General features: G+C 37.3%; 1 protein-coding gene across 1 annotated transcript in view; it reads left to right on the top strand.

Moving 5' to 3' along the window:
- ASZ1 (ankyrin repeat, SAM and basic leucine zipper domain containing 1) overlaps window positions 1-18,404 on the top strand; it is a 57,682-nt gene that overhangs the window by 25,667 nt on the left and 13,611 nt on the right. Inside the window, exons 5-6 of the mRNA XM_078440178.2 lie at window positions 17,550-17,661; window positions 18,191-18,325. Coding sequence (XP_078296304.1) covers window positions 17,550-17,661; window positions 18,191-18,325 — 247 coding nt within the window. The remainder of the gene's footprint in view (window positions 1-17,549; window positions 17,662-18,190; window positions 18,326-18,404) is intronic.

Here is an 18,404-nt window from a genome sequence, read left to right as displayed (position 1 = left end):
AAAACAAAGTTGTTTCAGCACAGGCACAATTGACATTTTGAGTGAAATTGTACTGTGTATTGCATAATATTTAGCATCCCTGGCCCTCACCCATTAAATGCCAATAGCTTCCTCCAGTCATTTTGATAAACTAAAAGGCTTCCACATATTTCATAGGAAAGTGTTCCTGGCCAAGAATGACCATTCTTCTGACTCTTAAAAATAACATCTAAAAAGTGCTGCAAAAAGAAAAATAAACCCAGAAGAAATAATGGGATGTAAAAAATAATGTTGAATGAGAAATGAATAAACATATTGGTAAACCTAAATAACTATTGGCTGTTTAAAAGAAAAGAGCTTTTAATGATAAAATGACAAGTTACACTAAACTTCCATGCTGACAGTTTTGGAATTTGGGTGGCTGAGGAGAGAATGAAGTAAAATAAAAGTAAACTTGCCTTTAGATGAGACCACAGTTATTGATTAACTCTTCGTTAAATGGTAAGAGTAAGATTGTTGGGAAGAAGCTGAGAAGGAACTAAAAGTAAATACTAAAAGAAAAGGGTGTTGTAGGCTTTCAGATGAAGGGGATAGGGATGAGGGTAGATAGAACAAATAGAATTTGATCTAACAAGACTGAAAAGGAGTCATGGAAGCATGTATTTATCATGGAAACATAGTAAATAAAAAGCACAATGTCAGAAATAAGTCTAACCATATTAATAGAAAAAGTCATCTAATTGGTAAAACTCAGTGACTAAAATATAGTAACTCTCATATTGGCTGAAACCAAAATCCAGTGAGAGTCACAAATAAAAGAATATATAACAGTTAAAAATAAAGTTATCAAAAAATATGTTATTCATTTAGCAAATATTTATACCTGGTAGATACCGAAACAAAAAAGACCTCTGGGGTAAAAAGCAAAAATTTACAAGACAGTTTCAATATGTGTGGCTTTAAAATATATAAAATGAAGCTAGTAGAATTTTTAGAAAGGATAGATGTATAATCATATTTGAAGATTTTAACGATTAGATAAAAATAAAGATACAGGAAAAAAGTAAAGATGGGAAATGTGACACACTTAGCAAGTGTATCTAATTGATATTTATCAAGAATTCTGACTCTTCTTTTTCTTTTCTTTTTATTTATTTATTTATCTATTTTTTTAATATATGAAATTTATTGTCAAATTGGTTTCCATACAACACCCAGTGCTCATCCCAAAAGGTGCCCTCCTCAATACCCATCACCTACCCTACCCTCCCTCCCACCCCCCATCAACCCTCAGTTTGTTCTCAGTTTTTAACAGTCTCTTATGTTTTGGCTCTCTCCCACTCTAACCTCTTTTTTTTTGTTTTTTTTCCTTCCCTTCCCCCATGGGTTTCTGTTAAGTTTCTCAGGATCCACATAAGACTGAAACCATATGGTATCTGTCTTTCTCTGTATGGCTTACTTCACTTAGCATCACACTCTCCAGTTCCATCCACGTTGCTACAAAAGGCCATATTTCATTCTTTCTCATTGCCACGTAGTACTCCATTGTGTATATAAATCACAATTTCTTTATCCATACATCAGTTGATGGACATTTAGGCTCTTTCCATAATTTGGCTATTGTTGAGAGTGCTGCTATAAACATTGGGGTACAAGTGCCCCTGTGCATCAGTACTCCTGTATCCCTTGGGTAAATTCCTATTAGTGCTACTGCTGGGTCATAGGGTAGGTCTATTTTTAATTTTCTGAGGAACCTCCACACTGCTTTCCAGAGCGGCTGCACCAATTTGCATTCCCACCAACAGTGCAAGAGGGTTCCCATTTCTCCACATCCTCTCCAGCATCTATAGTCTCCTGATTTGTTCATTTTGGCCACTCTGACTGGCGAGAGGTGATATCTGAGGGTGGTTTTGATTTGTATTTCCCTGATAAGGAGTGACGTTGAACATCTTTTCATGTGCCTGTTGGCCATCTGGATGTCTTCTTTAGAGAAGTGTCTATTCATGTTTTCTGCCCATTTCTTCACTGGGTTATTTGTTTTTCGGGTGTGGAGTTTGGTGAGTTCTTTATAGATTTTGGATACTAGCCCTTTGTCCGATATGTCATTTGCAAATATCTTTTCCCATTCCGTTGGTTGCCTTTTAGTTTTGTTGGTTGTTTCCTTTGCTATGCAGAAGCTTTTTATCTTCATAAGGTCCCAGTAATTCACTTTTGCTTTTAATTCCCTTGCCTTTGGGGATGTGTCGAGTAAGAGATTGCTATGACTGAGGTCAGAGAGGTCTTTTCCTGCTTTCTCCTCTCAGGTTTTGATGGTTTCCTGTCTCACATTCAGGTCCTTTATCCATTTTGAGTTTATTTTTGTGAATGGTGTGAGAAAGTGGTCTAGTTTCAACCTTCTGCATGTTGCTGTCCAGTTCTCCCAGCACCATTTGTTAAAGAGACTGTCTTTTTTCCATTGGATGTTCTTTCCTGCTTTGTCAAAGATGAGTTGGCCATACGTTTGTGGGTCTAGTTCTGGGGTTTCTATTCAATTCCATTGGTCTATGTGTCTGTTTTTGTGCCAATACCATGCTGTCTTGATGATTACAGCTTTGTAGTAGAGGCTAAAGTCTGGGATTGTGATGCCTCCTGCTTTGGTCTTCTTCTTCAAAATTACTTTGGCTATTCGGGGCCTTTTGTGGTTCCATATGAATTTTAGGATTGCTTGTTCTGGTTTCGAGAAGAATGCTGGTGCAATTTTGATTGGGATTGCATTGAATGTGTAGATATCTTTGGGTAGTATTGACATTTTGACAATATTTATTCTTCCAATCCATGAGCAGGGAATGTCTTTCCATTTCTTTATATCTTCTTCAATTACCTTCATAAGCTTTCTATAGTTTTCAGCGTACAGATCTTTTACATCTTTGGTTAGATTTATTCCTAGGTATTTTATGCTTCTTGGTGCAATTGTGAATGGGATCAGTTTCTTTGTCTTTCTGTTGCTTCATTGTTAGTGTATAAGAATGCAACTGATTTCTCTACATTGATTTTGTATCCTGCAACTTTGCTAAATTCATGGATCAGTTCTAGCAGACTTTTGGTGGAGTCTATCGGATTTTCCATGTATAATATCATGTCATCTGCAAAAAGCGAAAGCTTGACTTCATCTTTGCCAATTTTGATGCCTTTGATTTCCTTTTGTTGTCTGATTGCTGATGGTATAACTTCCAACACTATGTTAAACAACAGCAGTGAGAGTGGGCATCCCTGTCGTGTTCCTGATCTCAGGGAAAAAGCTCTCAGTTTTTCCCCGTTGAGGATGATGTTAGCTGTGGGCTTTTCATAAATGGCTTTTATGATGTTTAAGTATGTTCCTTCTATCCTGACTTTCTCAAGGGTTTTTATTAAGAAAGGGTGCTGGATTTTGTCAAAGGCCTTTTCTGCATCGATTGACAGGATCATATGGTTCTTCTCTTTTTTTTTTGTTAATGTGGTGTATCACGTTGATTGATTTGCGAATGTTGAACCAGCCCTGCGTCCCAGGAATGAATCCCACTTGATCATGGTGAATAATTCTTTTTATGTGCTGTTGAATTCGATTTGCTAGTATCTTATTGAGAATTTTTGCATCCATATTCATCAGGGATATTGGCCTGTAGTTCTCTTTTTATACTGGGTCTCTGTCTGGTTTAGGAATCAAAGTAATACTGGCTTCATAGAATGAGTCTAGAAGTTTTCCTTCCCTTTCTATTTCTTGAAATAGCTTGAGAAGGATAGGTATTATCTCTGCTTTAAACGTCTGGTAGAACTCCCCTGGGAAGCCATCTGGTCCTGGACTCTTATTTGTTGGGAGATTTTTGATAACCGATTCAATTTCTTCGCTGGTTATGGGTCTGTTCAAGCTTTCTATTTCCTCCTGATTGAGTTTTGGAAGAGTGTGGGTGTTCAGGAATTTGTCCATTTCTTCCAGGTTGTCCAGTTTGTTGGCATATAATTTTTCATACTATTCCCTAATAATTGCTTGTATCTCTGAGGGATTGGTTGTAATAATTCCATTTTCATTCATGATTTTATCTATTTGGGTCATCTCCCTTTTCTTTTTGAGAAGCCTGGCTAGAGGTTTGTCAATTTTCTTTATTTTTTCAAAAAACCAACTCTTGGTTTCGTTGATCTGCTCTACAGTTTTTTTAGATTCTATATTGTTTATTTCTGCTCTGATCTTTATTATTTCTCTTCTTCTGCTGGGTTTAGGCTGCCTTTGCTGTTCTGCTTCTATTTCCTTTAGGTGTGCTGTTAGATTTTGTATTTGGGATTTTTCTTGTTTCTTGAGATAGGCCTGGATTGCAATGTATTTTCCTCTCAGGACTGCCTTCGCTGCGTCCCAAAGCGTTTGGATTGTTGTATTTTCATTTTCGTTTGTTTCCATGTATGTTTTAATTTCTTCTCTAATTGCCTGGTTGACCCACTCATTCGTTAGTAGGGTGTTCTTTAGCCTCCATGCTTTTGGAGGTTTTCCAGACTTTTTCCTGTGGTTGATTTCAAGCTTCATAGCATTGTGGTCTGAAAGTATGCATGGTATAATTTCAATTCTTGTAAACTTATGAAGGGCTGTTTTGTGACCCAGTATATGATCTATCTTGGAGAATGTTCCATGTGCACTCGAGAAGAAAGTATATTCTGTTGCTTTGGGATGCAGAGTTCTAAATATATCTGTCAAGTCCATCTGATCCAATGTATCATTCAGGGCCCTTGTTTCTTTATTGACCGTGTGTCTAGATGATCTACCCATTTCTGTAAGTGGGGTGTTAAAGTCCCCTGCAATGACCACATTCTTATCAATCTTATCATAAGGTTGCTTATGTTTATGAGTAATTGTTTTATATATTTGGGGGCTCCGGTATTAGGCGCATAGACATTTATAATTGTTAGCTCTTCCTGATGGATAGACCCTGTAATTATTATATAATGCCCTTCTTCATCTCTTGTTACAGCCTTTAATTTAAAGTCTAGTTTGTCTGATATAAGTATGGCTACTCCAGCTTTCTTTTGGCTTCCAGTAGCATGATAAATAGTTCTCCATCCCCTCACTCTCAATCTAAAGGTGTCCTCAGATCTAAAATGAGTCTCTTGTAGACAGCAAATAGATGGGTCTTGTTTTTTTATCCATTCTGATAGCCTATGTCTTTTGGTTGGCACATTTAATCCATTTACATTCAGTGTTATTATAGAAAGATACGGGTTTAGAGTCATTGTGATGTCTGTATGTTTTATGCTTGTAGTGATGTCTCTGGTACTTTGTCTCACAGGATCCCCCTTAGGATCTCTTGTGGGGCTGGTTTAGTGGTGACGAATTCCTTCAGTTTATGTTTGTTTGGGAAGACCTTTATCTTTCCTTCTATTCTAAATGACAGACTTGCTGCATAAAGGATTCTCGGCTGCATATTTTTTCTGTTTAGCACACTGAAGATATCGTGCCAATCCTTTCTGGCCTGCCAAGTTTCAAAAGAGAGATCAGTCATGAGTCTTATAGGTCTCCCTTTATATGTGAGGGCACGTTTATCCCTTGCTGCTTTCGGAATTTTCTCTTTATCCTTGTATTTTGCCAGTTTCACTATGATATGTCGTGCAGAAGATCGATTCAAGTTATGTCTGAAGGGAGTTCTCTGTGCCTCTTGGATTTCAATGCCTTTTTCCTTCCCCAGTTCAGGGAAGTTCTCAGCTATAATTTCTTCAAGTACCCCTTCAGCACCTTTCCCTCTCTCTTCCTCCTCTGGGATACCAATTATGCGTATATTATTTCTTTTTAGTGTATCACTTCTCTAATTTTCCCCTCATACTCCTGGATTTTTTTTATCTTTCAGCTTCCTCTTTTTCCATAACTTTATCTTCTAGTTCACCTATTCTCTCCTCTGCCTCTTCAATCCGAGCTGTCGTCGTTTCCATTTTGTTTTGCATTTCGTTTAAAGTGCTTTTCAGCTCCTCGTGACTGTTCCTTAGTCCCTTGATCTCTGTAGCAAGAGATTCTCTGCTGTCCTCTATACTGTTTTCAAGCCCAGCAATTAATTTTATGACTATTATTCTAAATTCACTTTCTGATATATTATTTAAATCCTTTTTGATCAGTTCATTAGCTGTTGTTATTTCCTGGAGATTCTTCTGAGGGGAATTCTTCCGTTTGGTCATTTTGGATAGTCCCTGGAGTGGTGAGGACCTGCAGGGCACTTCCCCTGTGCTGTGGTGTATAACTGGAGTTGGTGGGCGGGGCCGCAGTCCGACCTGATGTCTGCCCCCAGCCCACTGCTGGGGCCACAGTCAGACTGGTGTGTGCCTTCTCTTCCCCTCTCCTAGGGGCGGGATTCACTGTGGGGTGGCTGGCCCGTCTGGGCTACTTGGACACTGCCAGGCTTGTGGTGCTAGGGATCTGGCGTACTAGCTGGGGTGGGTAGGCAAGGTGCACGGGGGCAGGAGGGGCAGGCTTAGCTCGCTTCTCCCTAGGTGATCCACTTCAGGAGGGGCCCTGTGGCAGCGGGAGGGAGTCAGATCCGCTGCCGGAGGTTTGGCTCCGCAGAAGCACAGAGTTGGGTGTTTGCGCGGAGGAGCGAGCAAGTTCCCTGGCAGGAACTGGTTCCCTTTGGTATTTTGGCTGGGGGATGGGCGGGGGAGATGGCGCTGGCGAGCACCTTTGTTCCCCACCAAACTGAGCTCTGTCATCCGGGGGCTCAGCAGCTCTCCCTCCCTTTGTCCTCCAGCCTTCCCGCTTTCTGAGCAGAGCTGTTAACTTTTGACCTCCCAGAGGCTAAGTCGCGCTTGCTGTCGCAACACAGTCCGTCAGGCCCCTCTGCTTTTGCAAGCCAGACTCGGGGGCTCTGCTTGGCCGGCGAGCCGCCCCTCCGCCCCGGCTCCCTCCCACCAGTCCGTGGAGCGCGCACCGCCTGGCCGCCCTTCCTACCCTCTTCTGTGGGCCTCTCGTCTGCGCTTGGCTCCGGAGACTCCGTTCTGCTAATCCTCTGGCGGTTTTCTTGGTTATTTAGGCAGGTGTAGGTGGAATCTAAGTGATCAGCAGGACGCGCGGTGATCCCAGCGTCCTCCTATGCCGCCATCTTCCCTCCTCCTCAAGAATTCTGACTCTTAACATAATTTACACACAGGGATTCTTTTCAAATACATGTGGATTATTTTTAAGATATGGTGATGTTCTAGGCCACAAAGGAAGCCTTAATAAATTCCTTTTAAGAAAGTGATCTCTTTCACTTCACTAACAACAGTGTAATGAATTTAGAATTTAACAACCAAAAGCCTCTCCAATGCATAAAACTGGGTACTTAAAATTAAACATAATAATTTGTAGATTAAAGAAGAAATCAAAATAGAAGTGATAAAACTTAGGCCTGAACAATTGAAGCCTTGCAATAGCAATTTTTGAATGAAACTTGCGTGATTGAGAAAAAGCAATACTTAGAGATAAGTTAGAGTCTTAAATTTATTGGCAAGTCAAAATATTGCATGAATAGCATGATTTATTTATGTTTAAAATTGCCATTTTTTTGCATATATTTATACATGTAAAATTTATTATTTTCCTTTGCTAAGATCTAGAAAGATAGCCAATTCATAACAGTGATTATCTGTAGTGTTCTTAGGGAAAAATGCATATATGTATGAATTAAGTAATTTTTAAAAATTAATACATCTTGTTAAAGAGTAATGATATAGAGGGGCGCCTGGGTGAGTCAGTTGGTTAAGCATCTGACTTTGGCTCAGGTCATGATCTCACAGTTCATGGGTTTGAGCCCTGCATTGGGCTCTGTGCTGACAGCTCAGAGCCTGGAGCCTACTTCAGATTCTGTGTCTCCCTCTCTCTCTGCCCCTCCCCCGCTCATGCTCTGTCTCTCTCTCCTTCAAAAATAAGTAAAAACATTTTTTTTAAAAAAGTCATCATATAGAATTAGCCTTATATTAAAAATAAATCACAATAATTAAAGCAGTGTGGTATTCGTGGAAAGCTGGCTATCACTAATCCCTAGAAGGAAAACAAAAGAAATCTAAAGCAATTCAAGAGTATACAAAATTATTATATATGATTAATATGGCATTTCAAACTAAAGAAAGAAAATGGATCCTTATTTTGGTGCTGGGGATTTGCATAGCTATTTGAAGGAATAAAAAAATGCTGGATTTGAACCTCGCACCAAAATTATTTCATATGCCTCGAAATATTTAAGTATTAAAAAACATAAAAAATTACTAGTCAAAATATTGCATCTAGGTGGTTCAGTAGGTTAAACGTCTGACTTCAGCTCAGTTCATAACCCCACAGTTTGTGAGTTGGAGCCCCACATTAAGCTGACTACTGTCAGCACAGAGCCACTTTTGACCATCTGTCCCTGTCTCTGCTCCTCCCCACCTTCCCAAAAATAAATTAACATTAAAAAAATACTAGATGAAAATGAGTATAAATATATATTGGATTGGCAAAGGCCTTTATAAACATGGCACAAGGATATCTGGGAATTTGCAACCAAAACATCATTCTCTTCCTTTTTGTTCTCAACTCTAAGCTACTTGCCTTTCCTGAGCCTTAGACTGCTGAGAGTTTAAGACATCTGGGTGCTTAGGAGGTCTCAGGGTCTTATTCTTATCCTTGCAAAATGGTGGGAAGTCATCAGGGGTAAGTCCAGATGGAGAGCAGCTAATCCTATAAAAGCTTGACATTAGGAGATTTATGGACCTGGGATGAAGCCGATCCTGCATGAATATCTTAGGTTTCCAGACTCCTAAAGACTTGAAGCTAAACAAGTTGTCTCTGTCAGTCAGGTTGGGAGAATTTGGGAAGATAGGAAAGCAGAGAGAATACTCTAGTACTCCTAGGGGGAGCCAATAACCTGCTCTTAAACTATGAACCCACTGCACAAGAAATTTCTTTGATTTTCAAAATCTGTAAGGATTTCTGCCATTAAGAATATTCCAGATTGGGGGTGCCTGGGTGGCTCAGTCGGTTAAGCGTCTGACTTCAGCTCAGGTCATGATCTCACAGTCTGTGAGTTCGAGCCCCGTGTCGGGCTCTGTGCTGACAGCTCAGAGCCTGGAGCCTGTTTCGGATTCTGTCTTCTTCTCTCTCTGTCCCACTCTTTGCACTCTGTCTCTCTCTCTCTCTCAAAAATAAATAATAAACATTAAAAAAAAGAATATTCCATATTGGTAAGAGGACGTAAAACACTCAGTATTTGCAGATGACAAGATACTAAATACAGAAAACCTCAAAGACTTTGGGAAAAACAAATACTACAATAGATAAGTGAATTCAGTGAAGTTGCAGAATACAAAATCAATGTAAAGAAATCTGTTGCATTCTCATACACTAATAATGAAGCAGAAGAAATGGAAATTAAGAAAACAGTCCCATTTACAATTGCACCAAAAACAATCAAATATGTAGGAATAAACCAAAAAGGTAACTCTGAAAAGTGTAAAGCACTGATGAAAGAAATTCAAGACAATGCAAAGCTATGGAAAGACATTCAATGCTCATGGATTGGAAGAACAAATATCATTAAAATGTCTATACTACCCAAAGTAACGTACACATTTATTGCAATCCCTATCAAAATACCAAGAGCATTTTTCACAGAACTAGAACAAAAAATCCTAAAATTTGTATGGAACCACAAAAGGCCTTGAATGGCCAATGCAAACTTGTGGCAGGTGTCACAATTCCAGACTCCACATTATATTACAAACTGGTAGTAATTAAAACATGGAACTGGCATAAAAATAGACACATAGATCAATGGAATAGAATAGAAAACCCAGAAATAAACCCACAATGATATGGTAAATTAATCTTTCAGAAAAGAGAAATGGATATCCAATAGAAAAAGGACAGGCTCTTCAAATGGTAATGGGAAAACTGGACTGCTTTCTTCCACCATACATAAAAATAAACTCAAAGTGGATTAAAGACCTGAATGTGAGACGTGAAACCATAAAAATCCTATAAGAGTGAGCAGGCAGTAATTTCTCTGACATCAGCCATAGCAACATTTTTCTAGATATGTCTCCTGAGGCAAGGTAAAAAAAAGCAAAAATAAACTATTGGGACTACATCAAAATAAAAAGTTTCTGCACAGTGACAGAAACAGTCAACAAAACTAGAGGGCACCTGCTGAATGAGAGAAGATATTTGTAAATGACATATCTCATAAAGGGTTAATATCCAAACTGTATAAAGAACTTACATAATTCAATACCCAAAAAACAAATAATTCAATTTTTAAAATGGGCAGAAGACACAGACATTTCTCCAAAGAATACATACAGATGGCCAACAGACATGAAAAGATGCTCAACATCATTCATAATCAGGGAAATGCAAATCAAAACTATAGTAACATATCACCTGTCAGAATGGCTAAAAGCAAAAACCCAAGAAACAACAAATGTTGGCGAGTATATGGAGAAAAAGGAACCTTGCACTGTTGGTGGGAATGCAAACTGATGCAGCCACTGTGGAAAACATTATGGAGGTTTCTCAAAAAATTAAAAATAGAACATACCCAATGATCCAGTAACCACACTACTGGGTATTTACCCCAAAGATACAAAAACAATAATTCAAAGGGATACATGCACCCTTGTGTTTATTGCAGCACTATTTACAATAGCCAAACTGTGGAAGCAGCCCAACTGTCCATTGATGAATGAACAAAGAAGGGGTGGTATATATACAATGGAATATTATGCAGCCATAAAAAGGATTAAATCTTGCTATTTGTAACAACATGGATAGAGCTAGAGAGTATAATGCTAAGTGAAATAAGTCAGAGAAAGACAAATACCATATGATTGTATTCTTGGAATGAGCGAAAAGACTTGAGAAAAGACTAAACAAAAAAAGGAATCAGAACAGAGACCTCAAGAAGACAAAGGATGAAAACAAGAGGAAGCAATGAAGAGAGATGAACTTTGATGTATGTGTACTTAACGGATAATATTAGACTGTCTGAAAATGTGAAGTATGAGTGCTAAATAAGGTTTTTGGAAACAGACAAGACAAAGTACAAGTAAAACTCAAATAAGTACTAAATCATACCAGCAAAAATCTAAGAGCTATAGTTTACAGAGAGTGGGTGCAACTTAAGAGTAACTAAGTATTCAAAAGATCTCATCCTATTAGACTAGAAGCACGAGAAAATTATGGCATGGTACTGGAGGAGACCATAGTCTCATTAGGAGAAATAGATCTTATCTTGCTTACACATCATATGTATTTTACTAAGAGCAGAGAAAGATGATAATGTTTAATGACATTTTTTTAGAAAAGGAAAAGCAGAGTCATATTTTCAAGGCAGAAAAATGTAGTGAATAGCAATTTTATTGAACCAACGAAAATGAAAAAAATACTGTCAATTAAATTATCAGTCATTACACTAAATGAGAATGGGCTGGATTTATCAACTGAGATATTGGCTTAAAAAACAAAAGATGGGGGTGCCTGGGTGGCTCAGTCGGTTAAACGTCCGACTTCAGCTCAGGTCATGATCTCGCAGTCCGTGAGTTTGAGCCCCGCATCGGACTCTGTGCTGACAGCTCAGAGCCTGGAGCCTGTTTCAGATTCTGTGTCTCCCTCTCTCTCTGACCCTCCCCCATTCATGCTCTGTCTCTCTCTGTCTCAAAAATAAACATTAAAGAAAATTTTTTTTAAAAAAAACAAAAAAAACCCCAAAAGATGGCTAAATGCTCTTTACAAAAAAAAAAAAGAGAAAGGAGTATGAAAAACCCTTTACAATGAAAGCAAACTCATGGAAATCAAGATTGTCAGCATCAGGTATTACTAATGTTAAATGCAGTATATAGAATAAAGAACTTTCTATTACAATAAAAGGCAAAAATCAATGAAAATATAAAAAGCATAAACTTGGACACACCAGACTACATGGCCACTAAATCCATAAATCAAAGCCTATTAAATTCAAGAAGCAGATCCAATATAGATATATATAAAATGAGTAAGGACATAGATACATTAAAAATACAATAAATAAACATGTAATTATGGAATAGAGAAGAAGGTCCTGCCTGTATTAAATGTAAGCATGACACAAAACATAGAAACAGACCATTCATTATACTAGTTGCTGTATGGATTGGGTGTGGATACAGATACAGGTCAGAGCCCTTATCCTCAAAGCACTTATAATCTAGTTGAAAAAAAGAGATGAATTGAACAAATACATTTTGGCCTGATAGATGAACTGATTTAAAAAAAAAAAAGCACAAAATACTAAGAGAACATAGAAGAGAGAGGAATTGGTATTTAAGAGGAGGTGGGGCATCAAAAAAGTAGGGGTATGTTGGCTTCTAAAATGAAACCTTAGAGGTAGATTATGAATAAGTCGGTTGACAAAAAGAGTAAAAAGACATTGCATTCAGAGAGTGCTCTGAGTATAGGCCATCCAGAGGAGAGAGAAATTGGAATCCATGAAATGCAGACATAACCTAAGTCTATTATTAGGATGGAGTAGGATTGGAGGTGCTAAAATGGTAGACAGAGGACTTAGCATGATAGATACACTTATCACAGGTATAACCTTGAAAATTTTAAATAGTGAATTGACATGATAAGATTTGCAAGTATGGAGGAAAGACTAGAGCCAAGAAGGCAGTTATCCATGTAAGAAATGATGAGACCTGAACACTTGGAAGAAGAAGAGAGAGAGAGCAAAGTGGACAGATACAAATGATAGGAAGGGGGTAAAATTCATAGGAATGCTGACTTAAATATGAAAGTATGACAAGGAGCCCTGGATAAATTCCGATTTCTGGGTTGAGCAGTGCATAGATTGTGATGCTGTTCCCAGAAGTAAGTAATAATAGAGAGAGTTGTATGTTAGAGGTAAGTAAGGTGGTGACTTCAGATTTGGATATGCGTTGCATATATGTTTTGTTAGGATAACCATGTGGCAATGACAGATATAATATTGTGCTCAGGAGCAAAGCCAGGGCTAGAGATACAGATAGAGGTAAGTAAGGTGGTGACTTCAGATTTGGATATGCGTTGCATATATGTTTTGTTAGGATAACCATGTGGCAATGACAGATATAATATTGTGCTCAGGAGCAAAGCCAGGGCTAGAGATACAGATGGAGCAGCCATTAGTGTGTTGACAGTAAAGTCAGGAGAGTAGGTGAGATCATCCAGACATGGTGTTTATGTAGTGGAAAGGGAGGAGCATTGAGGACCTTTGAAATCCATACATTTAAGTGCTAGAAAAATAAAAGGAATCCAAATAATTGTTGACCTTTGCCAAAGCAATTTTGTTAGAAGGAGCAGGCAGAACAAAATTGGCAATGATTTAAAGAGAGAATTGGAAGTAAAAAATTCTTTACATTAAATCTCAGGAAATAGATGGAAATTAATACTGAAAGTAAAGTTATTAGTAGCACAAATTGTTATCATGTAGACCAGTTATTATAAAGTTTTATAACTTCCCTGAAGAGTTCTTAAGATTGTTCATAAGAGTTTATAAAATTGAATAATTCATTTAGATTTTGTTAATCAGTAACAGGCAGGAAACTACAGATGTTACAAATTTCTGTAGATGTAAAACAACTGGAAGAATTGTTCTCTCCCCTCTCAAAATTGTCATGCAACATTACTGATGGTATCAATAACTTTAATAACTGTTTAGAAGCTAAGTAATAAACCTTCTAGATAATCTAGACCCTATTACAGGAGTTTGCTGTTACTTTCGATAAATTAAGCTTTTCTTAGAAGAAACCAGTGCCACATTTTAAACACATTTTTCAGTAGTAATCTGAAACTTCTTAGTAAGCAAACTATGCTGGCCCAGTACTTTTCTTATCTAGGAGGAAGTAGGCATCTCTAAGAAGCAATTTATGTCCATGTGAATTGGCCAAAAATTATAATCTCTGCTGGTTCAAGATTCTAAGAGATATTGATATTTCAAAGAACCTTAATTTTCAGTGCAATTTCAGAACAAATTTCAGTACAAAATCAGAAAATTCACTTACAGTTTTCAATAATGAGGTTCAAGCAAATGCGACTCAACACTTTCATGTCACCTTCTCTGGATATTCTGCCAGAGTGTCACTTCCTTCAGATTATATTTTAGCCAACCTTATTTAGTTTTCCAATTTTGCCATATTGTAGAATGAGAAAAAGAGAACTTTAGATTTCTCTTTATCAGGATAGATTGCAAAAAGTAATTTTCAGGAGATGGGGGGCAATAAACACAAAAATCTTAGTTCAGTCACACACTAACAGTGATCTTTCAGCAAAAGCTACTTATTTCTAAACCTGTTTTCTCATCTCTAAAGTGAGAATAATTTCTTTTTAATAAGGTTGTTGTGAACAGTGAATGAGATAACTGCTTAGCCATGCATAATGATTTTGTTTCTCTAATAGACAGTTAATGCTGAGGTTACAAAATTTTGATGATTCTGTGTTCTAAATTGGTGTTTACACGTAAGTTTTTTATTGGGGTTGAACTATATGAACTAAATTTTTATAAATTAGAAATTATTCTGCCTGTGGATTTTAAAAATTCTCTGTAGTAATGGCTTATCATGAATTCACAAATTGAAATAATAATTTTAACGTTTATTTATTTTTGAGACAGAGGGAGACAGAGCATGAACGGGGAGGGTCAGAGAGAGAGGGAGACACAGAATCTGAAACAGGCTCCAGGCTCTGAGTTGTCAGTACAGAGCCCAACGCGGGGCTTGAACTCACCAGCCGTGAGATCATGACCTGAGCTGAAGTCAGACACCCAACCGACTGAGCCACCCAGGCGCCCCTTGAAATAATAATTTTAAATAATGCTGTGTATATTCCATTAGATCTTGTATCCTGCAACCTTGCTAATTCACTTATTAGTTTTAGTGCTTTTTTGGTAGATCCCATAGGGTTCTCAGACTGCTGTCTGTGAATAAAGACAATTTTACTTGTTTTTCTACCTGGATGCCTGTGTTTTTCTTGTTGTGTTGCATTGGCTAGAGCTTGGAATACAGTGTTGAATAGAAGTGATGGGAACAAACATCTGTCTTGTTTCTGATCTTAGGAGGAAAGCATTCATTCTTTCACCATTAAGTATGGTGTTAGCTGTAAAGTTTTCCAGTTGAGGAAGTTCTCTTCTACTCTTAACATTGCTAAGAATTTTATTAGATGTTAGATTTTGTGAAGTACTTGTTCCGCATTTGTTGAGATAATGGTGGTTTTTCTTTTTTTGGTCAGATGTTAAACTAATCTTGCATTCCCAGGATAACTGTACTTGGTTATGATGTATTATCCTTTTTATGTATTTTTGGATTCTGTTTGCCAAAATTCATTGAGGACTTTTGCATCTATGTTCAGTGAAGATTATTGGTCTACATAGTTTTCTTTCCTTGCACTGTCTCTCTCTGGTTCCTGCTAGTAGAGTAAGTCTTGCTAATAGAATGAATTGGGAAGTATTCTTTCCTTTTCAGTTTGCTGGAAGAGTCTGAGTAGAATTGGTGTTACTTTTTTCATTAACTGTTTGGTGAAATTTACCAGTGAAGCCATCTAGACCTGCTCTTTTCTTTGTGTGTGTGTGGGGGGGGGGGGGGGGGGGGCAATGGGTTATTTACTAATTTAATTTTTTATGAATATAAGACTATTTAGGTTCTTTTTAGTGTGTTTTGGTAGCTTGAATCTGTTGAGAAATTTGTCCATTTCATCTAAGTTGTCTTACTAGCAGAAATTTGTTCATAATATTCCATTATACTTTTAAAATGGGGAGAATCTGTATTGATGTCACCTCTCTTATTCATGATACTGGTAATTTGTGTCTTCTTTTTATCTTGATAAATTTGGTTTTGTTTGTCAATTTTATTGATTTTTGCCTCTTAATGGGGATCTGAATAAGGTGAAAAAGTATGCAATATGAGGTTCTAAGAAAAGGCAGAGGGAACAGCACTTGCATGGTCCCTGGAAGGGGAAGAACTGGGCATTTCCAAAGAGAATAAACTCTAAGGGGCCAAGACAGAAGCATGGAGAGTAATTATGAGGCTATTGCAATAACACAGGTCAGAGAAAGATGATGATGGCTTAGACTGCTTACAGTAGCTAACAAGATGGTGAGAAGTGGCTAGATTCAGAATATTAATTATGAAGGTGGAGCCAGAAGGACCAGCTGATGACTTGTATATGGAGTGATGGAGAAGAGTCATGAATGATGCTTAGTCTTAGGCCTGAGTTATATAGTTAATGGTAGCTTTGTGAAATAGGGAAGACTGGAAGCAGATTTGGACTGTTAATAGAGAAGGTGGGGTGGAGGAGAGGCATCAAGAGATTTAATTTAGACTTAGTGGAGAATTTGAATTAGTCGACTCAAATAATTTTGTTCTATTGTGTGTGTTTTCATTATTTGTTTAAGTTATCCAGGCAATTCCCTCTTTACTTTGTAAACATTACCTGTCTAATGAAGCCAGTGTATAGGAGATATTCAAGATAGAAGAGGCAATGCTTGACAGCTACCTTAGCATACAGTTTCCAATAAAACATTGAAATTGTAATATCTTAGGAAATAGAATAAAGAGAGAAATGTGTGAATCTTTTTGTGCCAAAGACATTAGTAGGAAGTGACCAGATTCAGGATATACCTTATGTTAATAAGCCTTATAGAGAAATATTATTTATAGGTCGTGTATGTAATGTGAATAACCAAGATGAACTTCCTGGAGATCAAAACAGATTTCTGAAATTATTTACTTTGTTGTTCTTTTGTGAAGTTCTTTATATATAAATCAGATATTTGAGCCAATTCAGGAAGATTGAGCCCAGAATCCCAGACCACCTTCAAAACTGACCATGATACAGTTCAGCCCAAGTAGAACTGATAGAATCTTTCTGGTATCCTTTGTAATAGAACAAGAAGCTGACTAACTTCCAGGAGGAGAGGGATTGAATCTCTATTTTGAGAAATGATACACGAGAGGGAAACCACTGTGCTCTCCCAGAAAATAGTCTGAGAGTCTGGCTAAACTATTAAACTAATCTCTTTCTTAACTAGAGTAAGCCTCCAAGTCAGGGTAAAATTCTTTCAGGCTTATACTAAAATAGAATCATAACAGACTACATTACGAAATAAGATAAAGTTTTAAACTTATATTTTTATTAAATGTAATAAATAAAATATAATAAGTATTTAATAAGTATGAGCTATCCTGAGAGGACAGGGACCTTTTTTGGGTCTTTCATCACTGTATTCCCAGCATAAACATAGTACTCTGATACTCTCCTACATGAATATGTAAATTATTGAAACCTCATATTAGAAAGTGTGGCTTTTTGTGTGATTTTTTTTTTAAAACACGTGTCTTCACTAGAGGGTGCTGTGTAAGCATTCAGTACTTTTAAGTGTCTTCTTCCTTCACATTTATTTGCTGGGAGATTGGATTTTTAAATCACCTGATTTTTTAAAAGCTTTCATTTCCTTTTCTTTGATTTCAAAACAATACATTGGTATTGTGTATGGTAAAATTAATGAAATTGCGTAGCTGTTAATGTTGGCATTAACACAGATGTTTCTTTTCTTCCTCCTTGTTAGGAGACTTATGACTCCAATCATGTATGCTGCGCGAGATGGTCACCCTCAAGTTGTTGCTCTCCTTGTTGCCCATGGAGCAGAAGTTAATACCCAGGATGAGAATGGTTATACCGTGAGAGTTGATTGTACAATGTTCCCTTTTCTAAGACATTGGTATCTTATCAGTAGTGCACAAAAAAGTTTTTAAGAAGTAAAAATTACAGAGGGGCTGGGATACAATTGCTGTTTGGTGAAGAAAAGCAACAGCTGAAACAAAAAAGGAACTATCTGATTCTCCTTGTCCTCACCCTTGGCACAAGAAGCTGTAACACACAGCAAAGCCTGGGTTCTAGAATACACATAGAATTCTATTTTATAGAAAACAGTTCAGTGATTGGCAAATAAATTATTTTATTCTATAAAGCACTTGACTGGGTAAAATATTATATGATTTGTAAAATCTGTGAGCACTGGCAGTCTGCTTTGCAGTTACAACTTTGGAAATATGTTTACTTTAGATTGTAAAATGAAGAGATCGCACCATTCTGTTAATTAACTATGCTCACTGTTTTATTGTGCCATAAATACTGTTGAAAAGTTTTCCTTTCTGTCTCATATACACTCCCTCTCTTTAAACAATCTTCTTTTCCCCCCACTTACAGGCTTTAACATGGGCAGCACGTCAGGGTCATAAAAATGTAGTTTTGAAGTTGCTTGAACTTGGAGCTAATAAAATGTTACAAACCAAAGATGGAAAGACACCGAGTGAGATTGCTAAAAGAAATAAACATCTAGAGGTATCCTATATATTAATTTTTCTGTGGCATGTTATGTTATTATTTCTAGAACTTTTGTATTATTTTCTTAGAACTCACA

This window comes from Panthera onca, chromosome A2, assembly GCF_046562875.1.
Source record: "Panthera onca isolate mPanOnc1 chromosome A2, mPanOnc1 haplotype 2, whole genome shotgun sequence".
Taxonomy (NCBI): Eukaryota; Metazoa; Chordata; class Mammalia; order Carnivora; family Felidae; genus Panthera; species Panthera onca.
The sequence above is the reverse complement of the archived record's forward strand: the minus strand, read 5'-3'. Positions and strand labels throughout refer to the sequence as shown.